At 37.0% G+C, this 20,257-nt stretch overlaps 1 protein-coding gene across 1 annotated transcript in view; it reads right to left on the reverse strand.

The window, feature by feature from the left end:
* ERI3 (ERI1 exoribonuclease family member 3) overlaps positions 1-20,257 on the reverse strand; it is a 262,591-nt gene that overhangs the window by 169,032 nt on the left and 73,302 nt on the right. The window contains exon 7 of the mRNA XM_063428007.1: positions 13,105-13,177. Within this exon, the coding sequence (XP_063284077.1) occupies positions 13,105-13,177 (73 nt within the window). The remainder of the gene's footprint in view (positions 1-13,104; positions 13,178-20,257) is intronic.

Genomic DNA, 20,257 nt, shown 5'->3' on the forward strand with positions numbered 1-20,257 from the left:
TAGTCCTATCTCACCTCCTGGACAAACCCACCCACCCTTTCACATTCATACACTTGACCACATACCATGTCACCTACCCCCACCCTCCTTGGACTTATTGCCATCCAACCATCCTCCTAGCCATAATTACCATTGAGTCACACATCCAACCAATCACATACCCCAAACTAGTCACATTTATTGACCCAATCAAATACGCCAAGCTTTTTTTATATGACAGGCTTGGGCGCATTGAGGAAACTGGCCTTGGGTCAGCAGTGACCTTGAGAAATCTGGATAATTATAGAAGATGGTGTAATAACAATGGAGATATATTCCCCCATCCATGGTTCCTCCTGAAGGCTGCTTGTAGAAGGGCAGTGAGGAGATCCCACCAGAGGCAAGAAGACTTTGGGTAGGTCAGAAACAGAGGACCCACTGCAAATCACTTACTGAACACCTTTTCTGGATTGAATATCCTGTAATTTGGCAGATTTAGACTTCAAGGGATCCAGGGTCTCACTTTTAATAATGAAAAAAATATATTTTGGGGCACACACCGAGAACATGCATTAAAGGACCACTATAGGCACCCAGACCACTTCAGCTTAATGAAGTGGTCTGGGTGCCAGGTCCATCTAGGATTAACCCTGCCTGCTGTAAACATAGCAGTTTCAGAGAAACTGCTATGTTTACAAATGGGTTAATCCAGCCTCTAGTGGCTGTCTCATTTACAGCCGATAGAGGCGCTTCCCCGCTTCTCACTGTGATTTTCACAGTGAGAAGACGCCAGCGTCCATAGGAAAGCATTGAGAATGCTTTCCTTTGAGACTGGCTGAATGAGCGCGGCAGAAGATGGAGGAGGAGAGTCCCCAGCGCCGAGGGAGCCCGGCGCTGGAAAAAGGTGGGAATTTAACCCCTTCCTCACCCTAGAGCCCGGAGTGCTAGTATGTTTTCCTAGCACTATAGTGGTCCTTTAACTATTGCTGCTGGAAGCTGAAATTACAAAAGTTTACACATAACAGACAAATATGGCTCAGAGCCATAAGCGCACACAGTGCTCAAACTATCTTTTAAGATTATTTAAGATCTCCTGTCTCACATACAAAATATGGAGATTTAGTCACACCATATTGCTGCATGGTGTTCAAGATCACCATTGCTTATGGTACGGAATGCCCCAGAATTGACAGATCCTTTCCAAGATTTAGTAAAAGGAAAAACATCTGTTGCTCGCATGATCACTTACTGGCCTGGCCGGGGCAGAGTAGTAATGATGTAAGTGACTCCGATAACTGCATATGTTTCTTCTATGTTATTCTGTGAAAAGCCCAGACTAGGACTTGCTAGTATTGGGGGACTTTGCAAGTAGTGCTGAGCTCAAACACAGCATGACCATATTGTGTGAGACAGGTGGTTTTCAGAAGCCTTGAAACATTGCTCAAACATTGCTTTGCTTTTCTTGGTATGTGATCTGACACATATCTTTATATTATTTTTTTTACAAGGGTCTCAGTTTTTGCCCATGTGCCCCTGGAATAGACATGTATGAAAAGAGCAGATCCTATCTCCATGGAATAGATGTTTGATTGACCAGGGCCTTTTTAACCTCTAAATATTCCCTTTCTATTAAAGCACAATGGAATGTGTTGGCTCTATATAAATGGCAAGAATAACAACAATAAAATATAACACGGTTATTATAGTATTTGCAACCAAGTTCATAATTCTTGCAGAATGGATAAGTTGAGGCACCCACTGTTGGCATTTCAAATGTTTCCACAGATTATGTAGTCAGTCATCGTGCAACGTTATCCGAACACGTGGACGCGCACATCACGACACCATGTGTGGCAACTATTCTGCAATTTATTGACATTGTTATTTTTTTACAACAGTAGTTTGGGTTTTTTCCAATATTCTACAGTAACAAAACTAATTTTGCAAAGCGCCTTCACTAAAGAGATGATTTAGTACAGAGGTTTGGAGGCATAGATTTTCCCTTTTATTTGTGGAGATCTTTCTCCATAAAGGAACACTCCAGGGACCATGACAACTTAATCGGAATGAAGTTGTTATGGTGTGAGGTCTCCGGCTTACCTCAAGGGGTTAAACTGTTAACAGTCTAACCCAACAGGCTTGAATCTGGTACTGATCACTCTGCCAAGATGTTTTCACTGCAGTCCAAGGATCGAATTAGGAAGTTTCCGACTTGGAGGCGCTGATTGGCGAAAAACATCAGCTGACGCTCTCAGCCTATCGGCAGGTCCCATTCACAAAACAGCTTTGAAAAAATAAATGCACTCATTTCTCAAGACATTCTGCGAACGAGGAGCTACTGCTGAAGACTTACGTCTATCCTCTGTCCGTACTCCCACCTCTGATGCTCGCCTTCAAGATTTCTCGAGGGCTGCACCGTTCCTGTGGAACTCGCTTCCCTCCTCCGTTAGATGCTCACCCAGTCTCCACTCCTTCAAAAAATCATTAAAAACCCACTTCTTCATAAAAGAGTAGCAATTAAACGGTCAATAGCTTCCGACTGATTCCTCTTCTGCAACTGTCACTAGTCTAATACTATCCTTACCTTTTGTGTCATTTTACTCCACTCCCTATAGCATGTAAGCTCATTGAGCAGGGCCCTCAACCCCTCTGTTACTGTGTCACTATACCCCACTCCCTCTAGCATGTAAACTCACTGAGCAGGCTTCCAATCCCTCTGTTACTGTGTCACTATACCCCACTCCCTCTAGCATGTAAGCTCATTGAGCAGGGCCCTCAACCCCTCTGTTCCTGTGTGTCCAACTTGTCTGGTTACAACTACATGTCTGTTCGTCCACCCATTGTAAAGCGCTGCGGAATTTGATGGCATTATATAAATACCATAATAATAATACTGATAAGGTACGGGCAATATCTGACCCTCTCAGCAGCTCCCAATTTTTAAAAGTAGTGCCGTCACCATGGAAACCAATGCAAACAGCAGACACATTCCATTGGTGATTACTTTTACAACTTTGTACCACTTGTACTCTGTGTATCAGATATTTAATAGTGCCTCCATCAAACAGAGAGGTGATTCAGTAAACATGTATTTCCTTGGCTCACTTTAATATCTGTTCAAGGAAATCAAAACCCAAGTTTGAGTAGCAAACCAGGAGTTAAACCAATGTAATGAATTGTACTCATTTTATCCCTTAATTATATAAAATTGTAGCGTTAGCTAAACTGTTGCTTTAATTAGAGCTTTGTGTGCCTGTCCATATAGCAAGAACGGGCAAACCATTCTTTTTAAATTCATTCAGTGTTATAAAGCTCAAAAACATCATTTCGTAAACTGCATAGCGTCTTGCTCATTCACTCAAACCACAAACGTAAAATAGCAACAAAAATTACTAACACATTTATAAAAAAAATATAAAAATGTAAAAAGGGCAAAAATATAGCGGAAATACAGAGCAGATAAAAAGAAAGCAGAAATACAGAGCAGATAAGAAGATAGCAAAGAAAAAAATTGCTTCTCCTCCCAAGCCAATATTGAGTTAGGTCGACAATGGCCTCCAGCGAGGGAAAATAAAGAAAATGATTTTCTTGTTAGAGAGGTATTTATTTCACCCTGTCATCAAGCTCGCTGCATCTTTGGGATACACACTCTGCGGTTCTATTTAGAATCCCAAGTTTTGAAGTAAGTAAGAGAAAGAAAAAAAAAATGACTAGTACAACTCAACATCGTGTCTATCCCCTGGCTCTCAGCCCCCACCCCGTCCCCTGCTTTTGATTTAATGGTTTCTATTCCAGTCCTGACAGTAAGGTATTTCTACCCCACAGATTATAACTCACTCTCGCCTATTATTCAACTCCTGAGCCCTGGCCTTACTGCATTTAGCCCAAACATAATATCTTTCATGCATACATTATCTGTCTGCCTATTATCTGGAATGATTTTGGAATTAAATTTCAGCCTGGCAATATTGGCTTCAAGAGCCGCTCACTTTATGGGCTAGTCAAAGGTTAGAATACCAATCAAAATAACGCTGCCGATGCACTGAGACATTTTAATATTCCAAAACCCGGTAATTGTAAAAGGACATAATATTTTTTCCCTGATTACCCCAAAGGCAACACATGTTAACAAGACGAAGGGAGAGAATGAAAAGAAATTTCAGAGTTCGGATTTTCTCGGAGGCGTATTTAAAGCAGAAAAAAAAAAAGAGTCAGGATATCATTACAAGTTGAATATAAAAAAAAAAATGTCAAGCATTTTACAACATCTTTTTTTTGGCATTTTGCTGCGGTCGTCGGTAATATATTGTTAAGACATACTTTTAGGGTGAAGGTTTTACTGGTAATTGAAAATTAGCCGCGTTTATAAAAATTCTTCTTCTCATGCCGAAGCCAATACCTTGTGTGCAGCGGCTGAGCTCCTAATTACATTGTAGTTACAGAGGATGTATTCTGATTTCACATACTTATACACTTATTACCTGTAATTATGTTTACACTGCAATTAAACATTAATTAAATAATTTGCGTTCTTACATAATTACATCTAAGTATCCCCGGCCTTCTAATTGCATATTAATTTCCAGTGATTATGTATACTGGAGGTGCTATTTCATTTGGTGTTATTAATTAATATGTCCACACCACACACAACAGCTGATAAGCATTCCTTATTAAATCTAGCTGCTTGCATGACGAGCGAGCTCACAGCGGGCGTTCTCAATGACGGGTTTGAGAAGGGAATAAACATTTTCTTAAAAATCATGGGATAAATATGCCATAACGGCTTTATTTCCTCTTGACTTTAAAATGATACGTTATATGAAATTATATAATATTGGATCATTTTCCATACTTAATAAAAAAATATCATTTATATACTAAATCTGTCCCTTATTATTGAATTCATTTAACCTGCATTTAGATGATTTTTAGGAAACAGTCACAAAATATTTATACGATTCTTTTTTTCTGAATTTAAGGATCAAATACATAATGGAAGTTATATTGTGACAATTACAACAACTTAGCATTATTTTTTAAAAAACTATTTATAAAAGGGTAAATCGGAACATTGCTTCATTTTGTACAAATTAATAACAAATATATAGATATAATTTAAAGTAACATCATAAAAAGAGGATTGGGAAGAAAATCATAATAATGTTCACTTCTTTTTAATGAATATTTTATTCTATATTATATCAGACTAGTTTACTTATGGCCATTTTCTATGCGTTTCCATTCTTACACTTTTATTCTTCCAATACACAAACCCCAATACAACTTATTAAGAACAGGTTAAAGGTCTAGGCTTTTTTCGTTAACGTCATTTATATAGTAGTGATGTCAAGCAGAGCTTTTAACTTTAATATATTTTAGCATGCAATTTGATTGTGCTCTTTTTTACAATTCCATGGGATTTATTTAATTTATTTTAAAAAAAATTGAAATCTTGAGATAATTCTGTTGCTTCTGGACCAACTTGATGGGAACAAGGTTTGTCCCCAGTATTCTGATCCTCAAACAGTGGAAACTGGCTGAATAACCAACAGTCCCAGAAATGTTTAGGCATGTTTCCAATGTATCAGATGTAGAAGGAATAAATATAATCAAGGAACAAGTATTTTATCCAAAACGCCTATAGAATAAACAATACACAAAACACTTTTGACTTGAATATTAAATATATTTAAAGAAAAATATTTTTTTTTTGGTAGTACAGGGAATTTGACACACAATATGGGCAAAATAAATGCCATATCTTTGTCAATATCACAAATTAAACAAAACAAAAGCGAGATATCTCCATGAATGCTGTTTTACTGTGGTGTGTTCCTAATTTCTAAATCAGTTTGTAAAGCATGTTAAAGCAACAGATTACAAAGTGCCAAAAGATTAGCTGGTTAAAATGCAGATATCTCCATATGCTGATCATATCATATCAATCTTCAATGTAATTGTTCTCATCAACAGAGTATGAGGATAACAAGTATATTGTAAGTAAATCTTGCACCAAGATAAACATCATATTATATCTGAATGCTCAGACCCTTCACAAATACCTAACAAAGAATGTCTAATAGGACGGTGTCTGTATTTCATAGGCCGGTCTGCAGTAACCATGATACACCATGTTATACTTCCTAGCATTTCAAAGGGACACGAAGGACACTTTCATTTTAGACGTCTGAGAAAATTTAGGCGACTTACTAACAACAATTTATGCAAATGAAATATAATTAAGAACAAGAAAAAAGTATCAAAAAAGTATCGAATGAGTTCTAAACACATTTATTGCAGTTCAAAGTCCCATTACTGTATTATTGCTGTGGAGCTCTGTTATAGAAAAGAGGGACAGAGGGATTTGGGCACAAACTAAGGACTGGCCATCCCACATAGGGACACTTGGGAGGTATGCTATGGGAGAGCAGCTGAATATCTTTATTTCTACGCAGTAATAAGATTATTAATTGTATGTTGTCATGGAGATTAAAGCTATAAGGAATAGAAGAAGCACCAGAAAGTCGTCCAAATGCTATTGCACTCAGTGCTGACCTCTGTCTGAGCAGCTGCTGTGGGTACATTTCCCAAGAGGTCCAGCCAGGCTGAGGTTCATGTGAAGTGCGATTTGCTGCCTTGGTGACACACCTCCACTCCTCGTACTTGTCATGGTTGTTTCAGAGCAGTTGACGTGTGTGACTGTCTGCTGCCATCATTTCTCCCGTACAATGGGAGCTAAAACAGGAAGGGGGGTACTTCAAACCGTTCAGCCCATCATTTGTCATTTCATGTCAATGCCAATTAGAATAATTGTCGGATATTGGAGACTGTGCCCAGTGGCACTGGCATATCGGAGAATGTGCATAAAATTCTCCTGCGGCACATACTTGGGAGGGGAAGGAAGGTGGGCATAGGCTTGGCACCCAGCTCTTCATTACACAAGTCACAGCCCAGGTTATTAGGTTTGCCAGTTACAAGCTGCTATCTGTTCACCAAAAGTTTACTGATCTTCAAACAGCGCATCTCTAATGGTCAGTGAACTACATAATGCCTGAGCGTGCCTTCACATCGCATTTGCCGAGGACCGACAATCAGCTTAAAGATTTGCTCTGACAGCACAAGACAATCAGGACCCCTTGAGAAGATTGACGAGAACGCGTCCTGGACACGTGGTTCAAACCCTGCTTCACTACAAAAGGAGGGTGAGCAAAGACAAAATCTTGTTAAATGCTCTGAGTCGGTGTGGGGCCTCGCGTCCCACCTGCAGACCCATCCAGAAACATACTGGAGGGAGAACATGGAATGCACAAAACTAAATTAAAGATTCTAAAAGCAGGATAAGGAAACACTACACTCACTTTCAAAAGAATAAAGTGAGATTTAAATGTTAACAAAGTGATGCTAAATAAAGAGTTTAACCTTTAACCTCGGAGTGCTAGACAGACAGGCAAACTGATATTATGCACCTTCCACTGCCCCAGACAGATTAGATGGTACATGTGCCCCCCGCAGACTCAGATTCACATCCCACCATTGGATTACTAGTTAGATAAAGATATGTTTTTGCAACATTTATTCTCTGTAGAATTTGTGATTCTATACGATACACAATAAACACAGATAGTTTAACATCAAAATTTATATCCCAACAGTATGTAGGAGATAAGACAGGATTAAAAATGTTTTAAAGCAAAGTAAAACAACACTAACAAGTGCTGAAGTACGAAAAATGACTATAATATGAAATATTTGGGGTTTTACAGAGAAAAATATTATTACATTTATTCATTTAAGGTGAGGATATCAGTGTACTGAACGACGATATGTCTTTCCTGAACATCCTCCATAATACATTCAACAAACTAAATAAATTAAAAACGTTGCCGTATATAGCGCTTTACTGGTTACATTACAGTAGAGGGAGGTAAAGTAGGTGCAGTAGGTATACAGTGTATGTATATTTTATTTATATAGCGCTAACAGGTGTACTCAGCACTTTACAGGGTACATTACAGTAGAGGGAGGTACAGTAAGTGCAGTAGGTATACAATGTATGTATATTATATTTATATAGCACTAACAGGTGTACTCAGCACTTTACAGGTTACATTACAGTAGAGGGAGGTACAGTAAGTGCAGTAGGTATACAGTGTGAGTATATTATATTTATATAGCGCTAACAGGTGTACTCAGCACTTTACAGGTTACATTACAGTAGAGGGAGGTACAGTAAGTGCAGTAGGTATACAGTGTATGTATATTATATTTATATAGCGCTAACAGGTGTACTCAGTACTTTACAGGTTACATTACTGTAGAGGGAGGTACAGTAAGTGCAGTAGGTATACAGTGTATGTATATTATATTTATATAGCGCTAACAGGTGTACTCAGTACTTTACAGGTTACATTACAGTAGAGGGAGGTACAGTTAGTGCAGTAGGTATACAGTGTATGTATATTTTATTTATATAGCGCTAACAGGTGTACTCAGCACTTTACAGGTTACATTACAGTAGAGGGAGGTACAGTAAGTGCAGTAGGTATACAGTGTATGTATATTATATTTATATAGCGCTAACAGGTGTACTCAGCACTTTACATGTTACATTACAGTAGAGGGAGGTACAGTAAGTGCAGTAGGTATACAGTGTATGTATATTATATTTATATAGCGCTAACAGGTGTACTCAGCACTTTACATTACAGTAGAGGGAGGTACAGTAAGTGCAGTAGGTACACAGTGTATGTATATTATATTTATATAGCGCTAACAGGTGTACTCAGCACTTTACATTACAGTAGAGGGAGGTACAGTAAGTGCAGTAGGTACACAGTGTATGTATATTATATTTATATAGCGCTAACAGGTGTACTCAGCACTTTACAGGTTACATTACAGTAGGGGGAGGTGCAGTAAATGCAGTAGGCACACAGTGTATGTATATTTTATTTATATAGCACTAACAGGTGTACTCAGCACATTACAGGTTACATTATAGTAGAGTGAGGTACAGTAAGTGCAGTAGGTATACCGTGTATGTACATTTTATTTATATAGCACTAACAGGTGTACTCAGCACTTTACAGGTTACATTACAGTAGAGGGAGGTACAGTAAGTGCAGTAGGTATACAATGTATATTTTATTTATATAGCGCTAACAGGTGTACTCAGCACTTTACAGGTTACATTATAATAGAGGGACGTACAGTAGGTACAGTAGGTATACAGTGTATGTATATTTTATTTATATAGCGCTAACAGGTGTACTCAGCACTTTACAGGTTACATTACAGTAGAGGGAGGTACAGTAAGTGCACTAGGTATACAATGTATATTTTATTTATATAGCGCTAACAAGTGTACTCAGCTCTTTACAGGTTACATTATAGTAGAGGGAGGTACAGTAAGTGCAGTAGGTATACAGTGTACGTATATTTTATTTATATAGCGCTAACAGGTGTACTCAGCACTTCACAGGTTACATTACAGTAGAGGGCGGTACAGTAAGTGCAGTAGGTATACAGTGTATGTATATTATATTTATATGGCGCTAACAGGTGTATTCAGCACTTTACAGGTTACATTACAGTAGAGGGAGGTACAGTAAGTGCAGTAGGTATACAGTGTATGTATATTTTATTTATATATCGCTAACATGATAACATGAGTACTCAGCACTTTACAGGTTACATTACAGTAGAGGGAGGTACAGTAAATGCCGTAGGTATACAGTGTATGTATATTTTATTTAAATAGCGCTAAAAGGTGTACTCAGCACTTTACAGGTTACATTACAGTAGAGGGAGGTACAGTAAGTGCAGTAGGTATACAGTGTATGTATATTATATTTATATAGCGCTAACAGGTGTACTCAGCACTTTACAGGTTACATTACAGTAGAGGGAGGTACAGTAAGTGCAGTAGGTATACAGTGTATGTATATTATATTTATATAGCGCTAACAGGTGTACTCAGCATTTTACATGTTACATTACAGTAGAGGGAGGTACAGTAAGTGCAGTAGGTATACAGTGTATGTATATTATATTTATATAGCGCTAACAGGTGTACTCAGCACGTTACAGGTTACATTACAGTAGAGGGAGGTACAGTAAGTGCAGTAGGTATGCAGTGTATGTATATTTTATTTATAGAGCGCTAACAGGTGTACTCAGCACTTTACAGGTTACATTACAGTAGAGGGAGGTACAGTAAGTGCAGTAGGTATACAGTGTATCTATATTTTATTTATATAGCGCTAACAGATGTACTCAGCACTTTACAGGTTACATTACAGTAGAGGGAGGTACAATAAGTGCAGTAGGTATACAATGTATGTATATTTTATTTATATAGCGCTAACAGGTGTACTCCGCACTTTACAGGTTACATTACAGTAGAGGGAGGTACAGTAAGTGCAGTAGGTATACAGTGTTTGTATATTATATTTATATAGCGCTAACAGGTGTACTCAGCACTTTACAGGTTACATTACAGTAGAGGGAGGTACAGTAAGTGCAGTAGGTATACAGTGTGTGTATATTTTATTTATATAGCGCTAACAGGTGTACTCAGCACTTTACAGGTTACATTACAGCAGAGGGAGGTACAGTAAGTGCAGTAGGTATACAATGTATGTATATTTTATTTATATAGCGCTAACAGGTGTACTCCGCACTTTACAGGTTACATTACAGTAGAGGGAGGTACAGTAAGTGCAGTAGGTATACAGTGTATGTATATTTTATTTATATAGCGCTAACAGGTGTACTCAGCACTTTACAGGTTACATTACAGTAGAGGGAGGTACAGTAAGTGTAGTAGGTATACAGTGTATGTATATTTTATTTATATAGCGCTAACAGGTGTACTCAGCACTTTACAGGTTACATTACAGTAGAGGGAGGTACAGTAAGTGCAGTAGGTATACAGTGTATGTATATTTTATATATATATAGCACTAACAGGTGTACTCAGCAATTTACAGGTTACATTATAGTAGGGGAAGGTACAGTAAGTGCAGTAGGTATACAGTGTATGTATATTTTATTTATATAGCGCTAACAGCTGTACTCAGAACTTTACAGGTTACATTGCAGTAGAGGGAGGTGCAGTAAGTGCAGTAGGTATACAGTGTGTGTATATTATATTTATATAGCGCTAACAGGTCAGCACTTTACAGGTTACATTATAGTAGAGGGAGGTACAGTAAGTGCAGTAGGTATACAGTGTATGTTCATTATTTATATAGCGCTAACAGGTGTACTCAGCACTTTACAGGTTACATTACAGTAAAGGGAGGTACAGTAAGTGCAGTAGGTATACAGTGTGTGTATATTATATTTATATAGCGCTAACAGGTGTACTCAGCACTTTACAGGTTACATTATAGTAGAGGGAGGTACAGTTAGTGCAGTAGGTATACAGTGTATGTATATTATATTTATATAGCGCTAACAGGTATACTCAGCACTTTACAGGTTACATTATAGTAGGGGAAGGTACAGTAAGTGCAGTAGGTATACAGTGTATGTATATTTTATTTATATAGCGCTAACAGCTGTACTCAGAACTTTACAGGTTACATTGCAGTAGAGGGAGGTGCAGTAAGTGCAGTAGGTATACAGTGTGTGTATATTATATTTATATAGCGCTAACAGGTGTACTCAGCACTTTACAGGTTACATTACAGTAGAGGGAGGTGCAGTAGGTATACAGTGTATGTATATTATATTTATATAGCGCTAACAGGTGCACTCAGCACTTTACAGGTTACATTACAGTAGAGGGAGGTACAGTAAATGCAGTAGATATACAGTGTATGTATATTTTATTTATATAGTGCTAACAGGTGTACTCAGCACTTTACAGGTTACATTACAGTAGAGGGAGGTACAGTAAGTGCAGTAGGTATACAGTGTATGTATATTATATTTATATAGCGCTAACAGGTGTACTCAGCACTTTACAGGTTACATTACAGTAGAGGGAGGTACAGTAAGTGCAGTAGGTATACAGTGTATGTATATTATATTTATATAGCGCTAACAGGTGTACTCAGCACTTTACAGGTTACATTACAGTAGAGGGAGGTACAGTAAGTGCAGTAGGTATACAGTGTATGTATTTTATTTATATAGCGCTAACAGGTGTACTCAGCACTTTACAGGTTACATTACAGTAGAGGGAGGTACAGTAAGTGCAGTAGGTATACAGTGTATGTATATTTTATTTATATAGCGCTAACAGGTGTACTCAGCACTTTACAGGTTACATTACAGTAGAGGGAGGTACAGTAAGTGCAGTAGGTATACAGTGTATTTTATTTATATAGCGCTAACAGGTGTACTCAGCACTTTACAGGTTACATTACAGTAGAGGGAGGTACAGTAAGTGCAGTAGGTATACAGTGTATGTATTTTATTTATATAGCGCTAACAGGTGTACTCAGCACTTTACAGGTTACATTACAGTAGAGGGAGGTACAGTAAGTGCAGTAGGTATACAGTGTATGTATATTTTATTTATATAGCGCTAACAGGTGTACTCAGCACTTTACAGGTTACATTACAGTAGAGGGAGGTGCAGTAGGTATACAGTATTTTCTTTTTGTGCTACCACATTGAGACACTTTTTTTTTTTTTTTTTAAAGAAAAAGCTAGTGTTTCTTCATAAGTTTCTTCATAAGTAATGTCTTTCACCCTTGTTATTATTTTGTATCTCGCCTCTGCACCTTTTCTAGTTCTGTAATATCCTTCGTTAAAACATATGCTGTACATTCAAGGTGGGGTCTTACCATTGATTTCTATGCATTTGTGTGTTTATAGTCAAAGACCAATATAATATACAATTCATAGTGATTGAGGGCCCTCATCCAGGCAACATATTGTTACAGACGAGGGTCTCACATCTGGAAATCTCTGGCAATACATTCCGTTAAGTGGTGTGAGACTCCCATTAAGACAGTACAATGAAAGGGCGCAGGGGAACTTGTCGGGCCCCAGGAGAGAGAGAGAAAAAAATCCACTTCATTTCCATGCAAATGACACGGACTGTGAAACACCTCCCCGAGGACAAATACATTTAGAAGAAATGGGGATTTGGTAAAAAGAAAGTACCTTTTTCAGATTAATCCACTGCTTGAAGTAATCTGCGACCTGCAGTCCTAAATATTCACACTGTCCCGGCAGCCTGTTGGGAGGAAAGAAAGAAAGTCAAAGCTAATCTGTTGTGGATTAGTTAGTAGTCAACCTTATACATTTTTTATTAACCCACTGCTTGCTGAAATCCTAGCATTAACTCCCTGGGTGCCCGAGGGGGCTGTTACTCAATGCTTTGAATATTACGGAAGGCAGCCTCGGCAGAGTCAGTCTATCGGTTTACTACTTGTTAGTTAACACAATGTAAAAACAGTCACAGAGTAAAGTGCGCATATTTAATGAATCCACATACCAGTAAGACAATGTCTTGCTGTTTGAATGCATAAAGATGTAGAAGGCTTTAGGAACGTTGAAAGACCTAAATGCATGAAGCTGAGCTTAGTAAAAATCTAGGAATATTTCTCAACCTGCTGAGAAACTTGCACAGGTTAATAGAAGTAGTAACAAGGCAATTCATATATCGGTGCACATTGGCTGCCCTCTTTACATTAATAAGATATGCACCCACAACATTTGGAATTGAACATTTTCATTCATCTATAAGAACAACCGAAGATCACCCAATTCATGGTGAACACACAGTATGTCTATGCATTGTGCTAATACCAGAACAGGTGCAGAAAATGACATGTTCAATTATGCCATCAACACACCGGATTACCCACAACTCCTAGCATGCACAAACCTATTTTGGATTGTGGGATACTGACTGTATCCTTTGGGGACGGAGCAGTTGTACACACTGCAAGTCCATCCGTTTCAGAACTCCCTCTTGGGTGAGGAGAAATGGCAGACTTCTTTTTAAAGTGCGTTGAGTTTCAAGATTCTTGTGAGGTCCAAATTTTCTATTTAATTTCTGTAGAGCCGTGTGTATGGCCTAGTTAATACAAGCACACTGCTCTACAGAAATTACTATGTAAATCTAGACCTCACAAGCACCTTGGAAATCTATGACGGTCGTATTTATCCCTCTGTGTAAAGTTTAAAAGTGTAAGATTGCACAAGAGTTAATACAGAGCAGAGCTACTTTACATATACATCAATATTACCTTTGATAAGGTTACAATATATGTAATTTCACCATGGATTGTTAGAAAAAATAAAAAAAGGTATTGAAATTAATTTTGTTCATTTTCTACATCAGTGAACACTTTCCTACAACAAGACTAGGACAGGAACTTAAACGTTTGTTCGCTAAACCAAGAATTGTGGGAAATAAACAAAATATGAAATGCAATGTCAAAATAGCTGAATATCAAACATTCTGCTACTCGGTTGTTTTGGGCCTAAAATGTTCAATTCACCTGGTAATTCACCTGGTAATTCGCCAAGAGTTCCAGCAAAAAACAGCCCAAAACTTCGGCTCAAAAAACGGAGCAAGGAGTTAGTTCTTTATCAATGGAAAGGCCAACTCAATTCAAAATGTGTTAAATAATGTAAAACCATTAACAAACATATATTACAAACTGCTTTCAGTGACGGAGGAGTTGGCCACACTTTGCCCCTCGGGAAGAGAGGGTTATGGGAAAACATTAGGTATTTCCAAATTATCAGCTCTGCTGTCAAGGGGGCTTCCTCCGGGCGCTGGCAAGTAATTTATTCTACAGAGAGAAGGAAAGAGACAGCGAAGGGGGATCTTTCCTACGTTCTCTCTTAATCCAGCCAAATGAAACAAGTTCAGCACTCAGTGATAAATGCATGCATTTCCTTATCACTTTCCTTAAGTGAGCACAGTGCTGGTGTAATGATGGATGGGCGTGCATTGTGCTAGCAAACCGCTAAACTGTCCTATCTCTGCTCACACTTAACAGGGCATCATTATCATGAGATGGCATGAGGTGAAATACGACCGAGGGTATGAAGGGAAAATAGGGGAGGGCGGAGAGAGGGAGCGCTGGAGAAAAGAAACACTAATTGAACAACAATGGCACATAGAACACTGAGCGTGTTATCTAAATTGTAACACCTTTATCTAGGCCCAGAGATTGACAGCACAGCACAAATTGCTCTTTCCCTTTTGTATTGTATCCTCTCGTGCAAACACAAGCTGATAAAACGTGTCAGCGGGGTGATAGCTTATCAATTTAACCCTAATTATCCTGGGGGTCAGCTGCTGGAAAGAGGAGTTTTGAATTTCAACAAGTTCTGCAGGTCTCGGCAGGGCGCGAAATAAAATCGGCTGAGGTGGAGAAGCCGAGGAAGAAAGCAAGCGGCGGTGAAAAGATGCTGTAATTGAATCCATTTCTCAGGTGGTCCCAGTGTATCAAAAATTAATGCTGTCGGCTTGCAACTAATCAAAGTGGGTTAATGTCCATCTGCTGCCGGGTTCAGCAAGTCAGGAGACAATGGAACAGGGTCAATTTCGGGAGAGATACAGTCTGTGCTAGTTATATTATATTGTAAAGCAGGAAAAATACACACTCCAGATATTCATAGGACTCCTTCCAACCTTGTTTGTATATCACTGGAGAGTAAGAGATATACAGTGTGTATCAATGCAAGATCTGGGCATTTCTCATATCAAATTGATTAGTTGTAAACAGTAAAATAGATAGATAAATGCAGATAGGTTTTGCATCTGAGGACTTTGCATAATTTGGGGGGGGGGCTAGTCACTTGTTTGTTTCAGTAAATCTTTTGTCTTGGTTGGAATTTCAGTGAAATTTCAACACAGTCAGTATGAGTATTTTTTTTTTTTTTTTAAAGATTTCATAAATACTCATATACACAAGACGTGGATATACCTTAAATGAATCGGGTTTGTTTTTAAAAAAAAATACTCTAAGCACCATAACCACTAGTGAAGCCAATAGAAAAAGGAAGCGACATCTTAAGGATTACATGAACAATGTGACATTAAGCAGAAAAGGTTGGAAAACATCCTGTGAGTGAAAATGGAAGGAATGGTAGGAAGGACGGAGAAAGTGCATTTTACAGATTATCCTGAGGACAACAATGGGAGTATTTTACGTTGAGAATAGGAATACACTGGAGAACATTTCTCAAGACATAACATTTGCTAAAAGTAGAGAGATCTTTAAAACATAACAAAACAAAATAAAAAAATTCGACAAAATGCTTTTGGACTGCAAATTCAGCCAACAGACAGAAAAACAGACCAACTGACAAGCGTATCCAAAAGTTAAACAAATTGTTTGTACGTGAAATGGAAGCAATGCTTTAGCGTAAAGGGCATCGATCGCAAGCACACAGTACTATGTTTTGCATCTCTGAGTGTCCGTCAGTGTCTTGTAAGCCGGTGCTCTAATGGAGAGAGAGGTTTTACTTGCTTGTTTTTGGAACTATTAAACTCAAGATTGTCATTACAGGACAGGCTTTTCAAGTTTGGTGAGATCTACGCACACATTATTGATCACATTGACAGAAAAACAAGAAACGTGATTCAAAATGCAACATTACACATTTCTGGCATTATTGCAACATACCCTGACATGCCCTTATTTACAGCATATCACTCATGGAAGAAATACGGAAAGCAGATGTACGGGGGAAAATAGGAAAGGCAATTTGTTACAGAAATCTGACATTTCAAGGGGACATATCACATGGAAAAAACACGTAATAAGATATTTGCTCAACAAAGTAAGGGTTATTCACACAAGTAGGAATTCAGAAGAAATTACCAATAAAAATGGGCATTACAAAGCAAAGGAGCCAAATTGGTAATATTCTGACACTTCGCTATTGGTTCTAATCAATTCTCTGCAATTTCTGGTTTACTGAACATCCACATTGAGTTGTGGGTCTGTGAACTAAGCAGCCTTTGCAAATAGTGAGTTATTTATCATTTTATTTGAATGTCATTTTCCCAGACAGTGTTTTAATGGTCTATTTCAAACAAAGGATGAAGAAACTGAGAAAGGATTATGGACTATGAGGCCAAGGGCACAAAATCCCACCTCTGGAAACAGATTTTAAAACAACACCCAGGAAATTGGCTGTATTAAAGGACACGCGGGTAATTCTGTGCTTTCATTGCAAACTAATGAAAAAGGAGAACAGCAAGGGGATTATATAAACTGAGATATACTGAATCCAGAACAGTACTCTATAAATATACTGAGATATGCGTAATATAGAACAGAATGGGGATTATATAAACGGAGATATACCGAATCCAGAACAGTACTCTATAAATATACTGAGATATGTGTAATATAGAACAGAATGGGGATTATATAAACTGAGATATACTGAATCCAGAACAGTACTCTAATTATAAATATACTGAGCTATGTGTAATATAGTACAGAATGGGGATCATATAAACGGAGATATACTGAATCCAGAACAGTACTCTATAAATATACTGAGATATGTGTAATATAGAACAGAATGGGGATTATATAAACTGAGATATACTGAATCCAGAACAGTACTCTAATAATAAATATACTGAGATATGTGTAATATAGAACAGAATGGGGATTATATAAACTGAGATATACTGAATCCAGGACAGTACTCTATAAATATACTGAGATATGTGTAATATAGAACAGAATGGGGATTATATAAACTGAGATATACTGAATCCAGAACAGTACTCTAATTATAAATATACTGAGATATGCGTAATATAGAACAGAATGGGGATTATATAAACTGAGATATACTGAATCCAGAACAGTACTCTAATTATAAATATACTGAGATATGCGTAATATAGAACAGAATGGGGATTATATAAACGGAGATATACTGAATCCAGAACAGTACTCTATAAATATACTGAGATATGTGTAATATAGAACAGAATGGGGATTATATAAACGGAGATATACCGAATCCAGAACAGTACTCTAATTATAAATATACTGAGATATGCGTAATATAGAACTGAATGGGGATTATATAAACTGAGATATACTGAATCCAGAACAGTACTCTAATTATAAATATACTGAGATATGCGTAATATAGAACTGAATGGGGATTATATAAACTGAGATATACTGAATCCAGAACAGTACTCTATAAATATACTGAGATATGCGTAATATAGAACAGAATGGGGATTATATAAACGGAGATATACTGAATCCAGAACAGTACTCTATAAATATACTGAGCTATGTGTAATATAGAACAGAATGGGGATTATATAAACGGAGATATACTGAATCCAGAACAGTACTCTAATTATAAATATACTGAGATATGCGTAATATAGAACTGAATGGGGATTATATAAACTGAGATATACTGAATCCAGAACAGTACTCTAATTATAAATATACTGAGATATGCGTAATATAGAACTGAATGGGGATTATATAAACTGAGATATACTGAATCCAGAACAGTACTCTATAAATATACTGAGCTATGTGTAATATAGAACAGAATGGGGATTATATAAACTGAGATATACTGAATCCAGAACAGTACTCTAATTATAAATATACTGAGATATGCGTAATATAGAACTGAATGGGGATTATATAAACTGAGATATACTGAATCCAGAACAGTACTCTATAAATATACTGAGCTATGTGTAATATAGAACAGAATGGGGATTATATAAACTGAGATATACTGAATCCAGAACAGTACTCTAATTATAAATATACTGAGATATGCGTAATATAGAACTGAATGGGGATTATATAAACGGAGATATACCGAATCCAGAACAGTACTCTATAAATATACTGAGATATGTGTAATATAGAACAGAATGGGGATTATATAAACTGAGATATACTGAATCCAGAACAGTACTCTAATTATAAATATACTGAGCTATGTGTAATATAGTACAGAATGGGGATCATATAAACGGAGATATACTGAATCCAGAACAGTACTCTATAAATATACTGAGATATGTGTAATATAGAACAGAATGGGGATTATATAAACTGAGATATACTGAATCCAGAACAGTACTCTAATAATAAATATACTGAGATATGTGTAATATAGAACAGAATGGGGATTATATAAACTGAGATATACTGAATCCAGGACAGTACTCTATAAATATACTGAGATATGTGTAATATAGAACAGAATGGGGATTATATAAACTGAGATATACTGAATCCAGAACAGTACTCTAATTATAAATATACTGAGATATGCGTAATATAGAACAGAATGGGGATTATATAAACTGAGATATACTGAATCCAGAACAGTACTCTAATTATAAATATACTGAGATATGCGTAATATAGAACAGAATGGGGATTATATAAACGGAGATATACTGAATCCAGAACAGTACTCTATAAATATACTGAGATATGTGTAATATAGAACAGAATGGGGATTATATAAACGGAGATATACCGAATCCAGAACAGTACTCTAATTATAAATATACTGAGATATGCGTAATATAGAACTGAATGGGGATTATATAAACTGAGATATACTGAATCCAGAACAGTACTCTAATTATAAATATACTGAGATATGCGTAATATAGAACTGAATGGGGATTATATAAACTGAGATATACTGAATCCAGAACAGTACTCTATAAATATACTGAGATATGCGTAATATAGAACAGAATGGGGATTATATAAACGGAGATATACTGAATCCAGAACAGTACTCTATAAATATACTGAGCTATGTGTAATATAGAACAGAATGGGGATTATATAAACGGAGATATACTGAATCCAGAACAGTACTCTAATTATAAATATACTGAGATATGCGTAATATAGAACTGAATGGGGATTATATAAACTGAGATATACTGAATCCAGAACAGTACTCTAATTATAAATATACTGAGATATGCGTAATATAGAACTGAATGGGGATTATATAAACTGAGATATACTGAATCCAGAACAGTACTCTATAAATATACTGAGCTATGTGTAATATAGAACAGAATGGGGATTATATAAACTGAGATATACTGAATCCAGAACAGTACTCTAATTATAAATATACTGAGATATGCGTAATATAGAACTGAATGGGGATTATATAAACTGAGATATACTGAATCCAGAACAGTACTCTATAAATATACTGAGCTATGTGTAATATAGAACAGAATGGGGATTATATAAACTGAGATATACTGAATCCAGAACAGTACTCTAATTATAAATAT

This window comes from Pelobates fuscus, chromosome 7, assembly GCF_036172605.1.
Source record: "Pelobates fuscus isolate aPelFus1 chromosome 7, aPelFus1.pri, whole genome shotgun sequence".
Taxonomy (NCBI): Eukaryota; Metazoa; Chordata; class Amphibia; order Anura; family Pelobatidae; genus Pelobates; species Pelobates fuscus.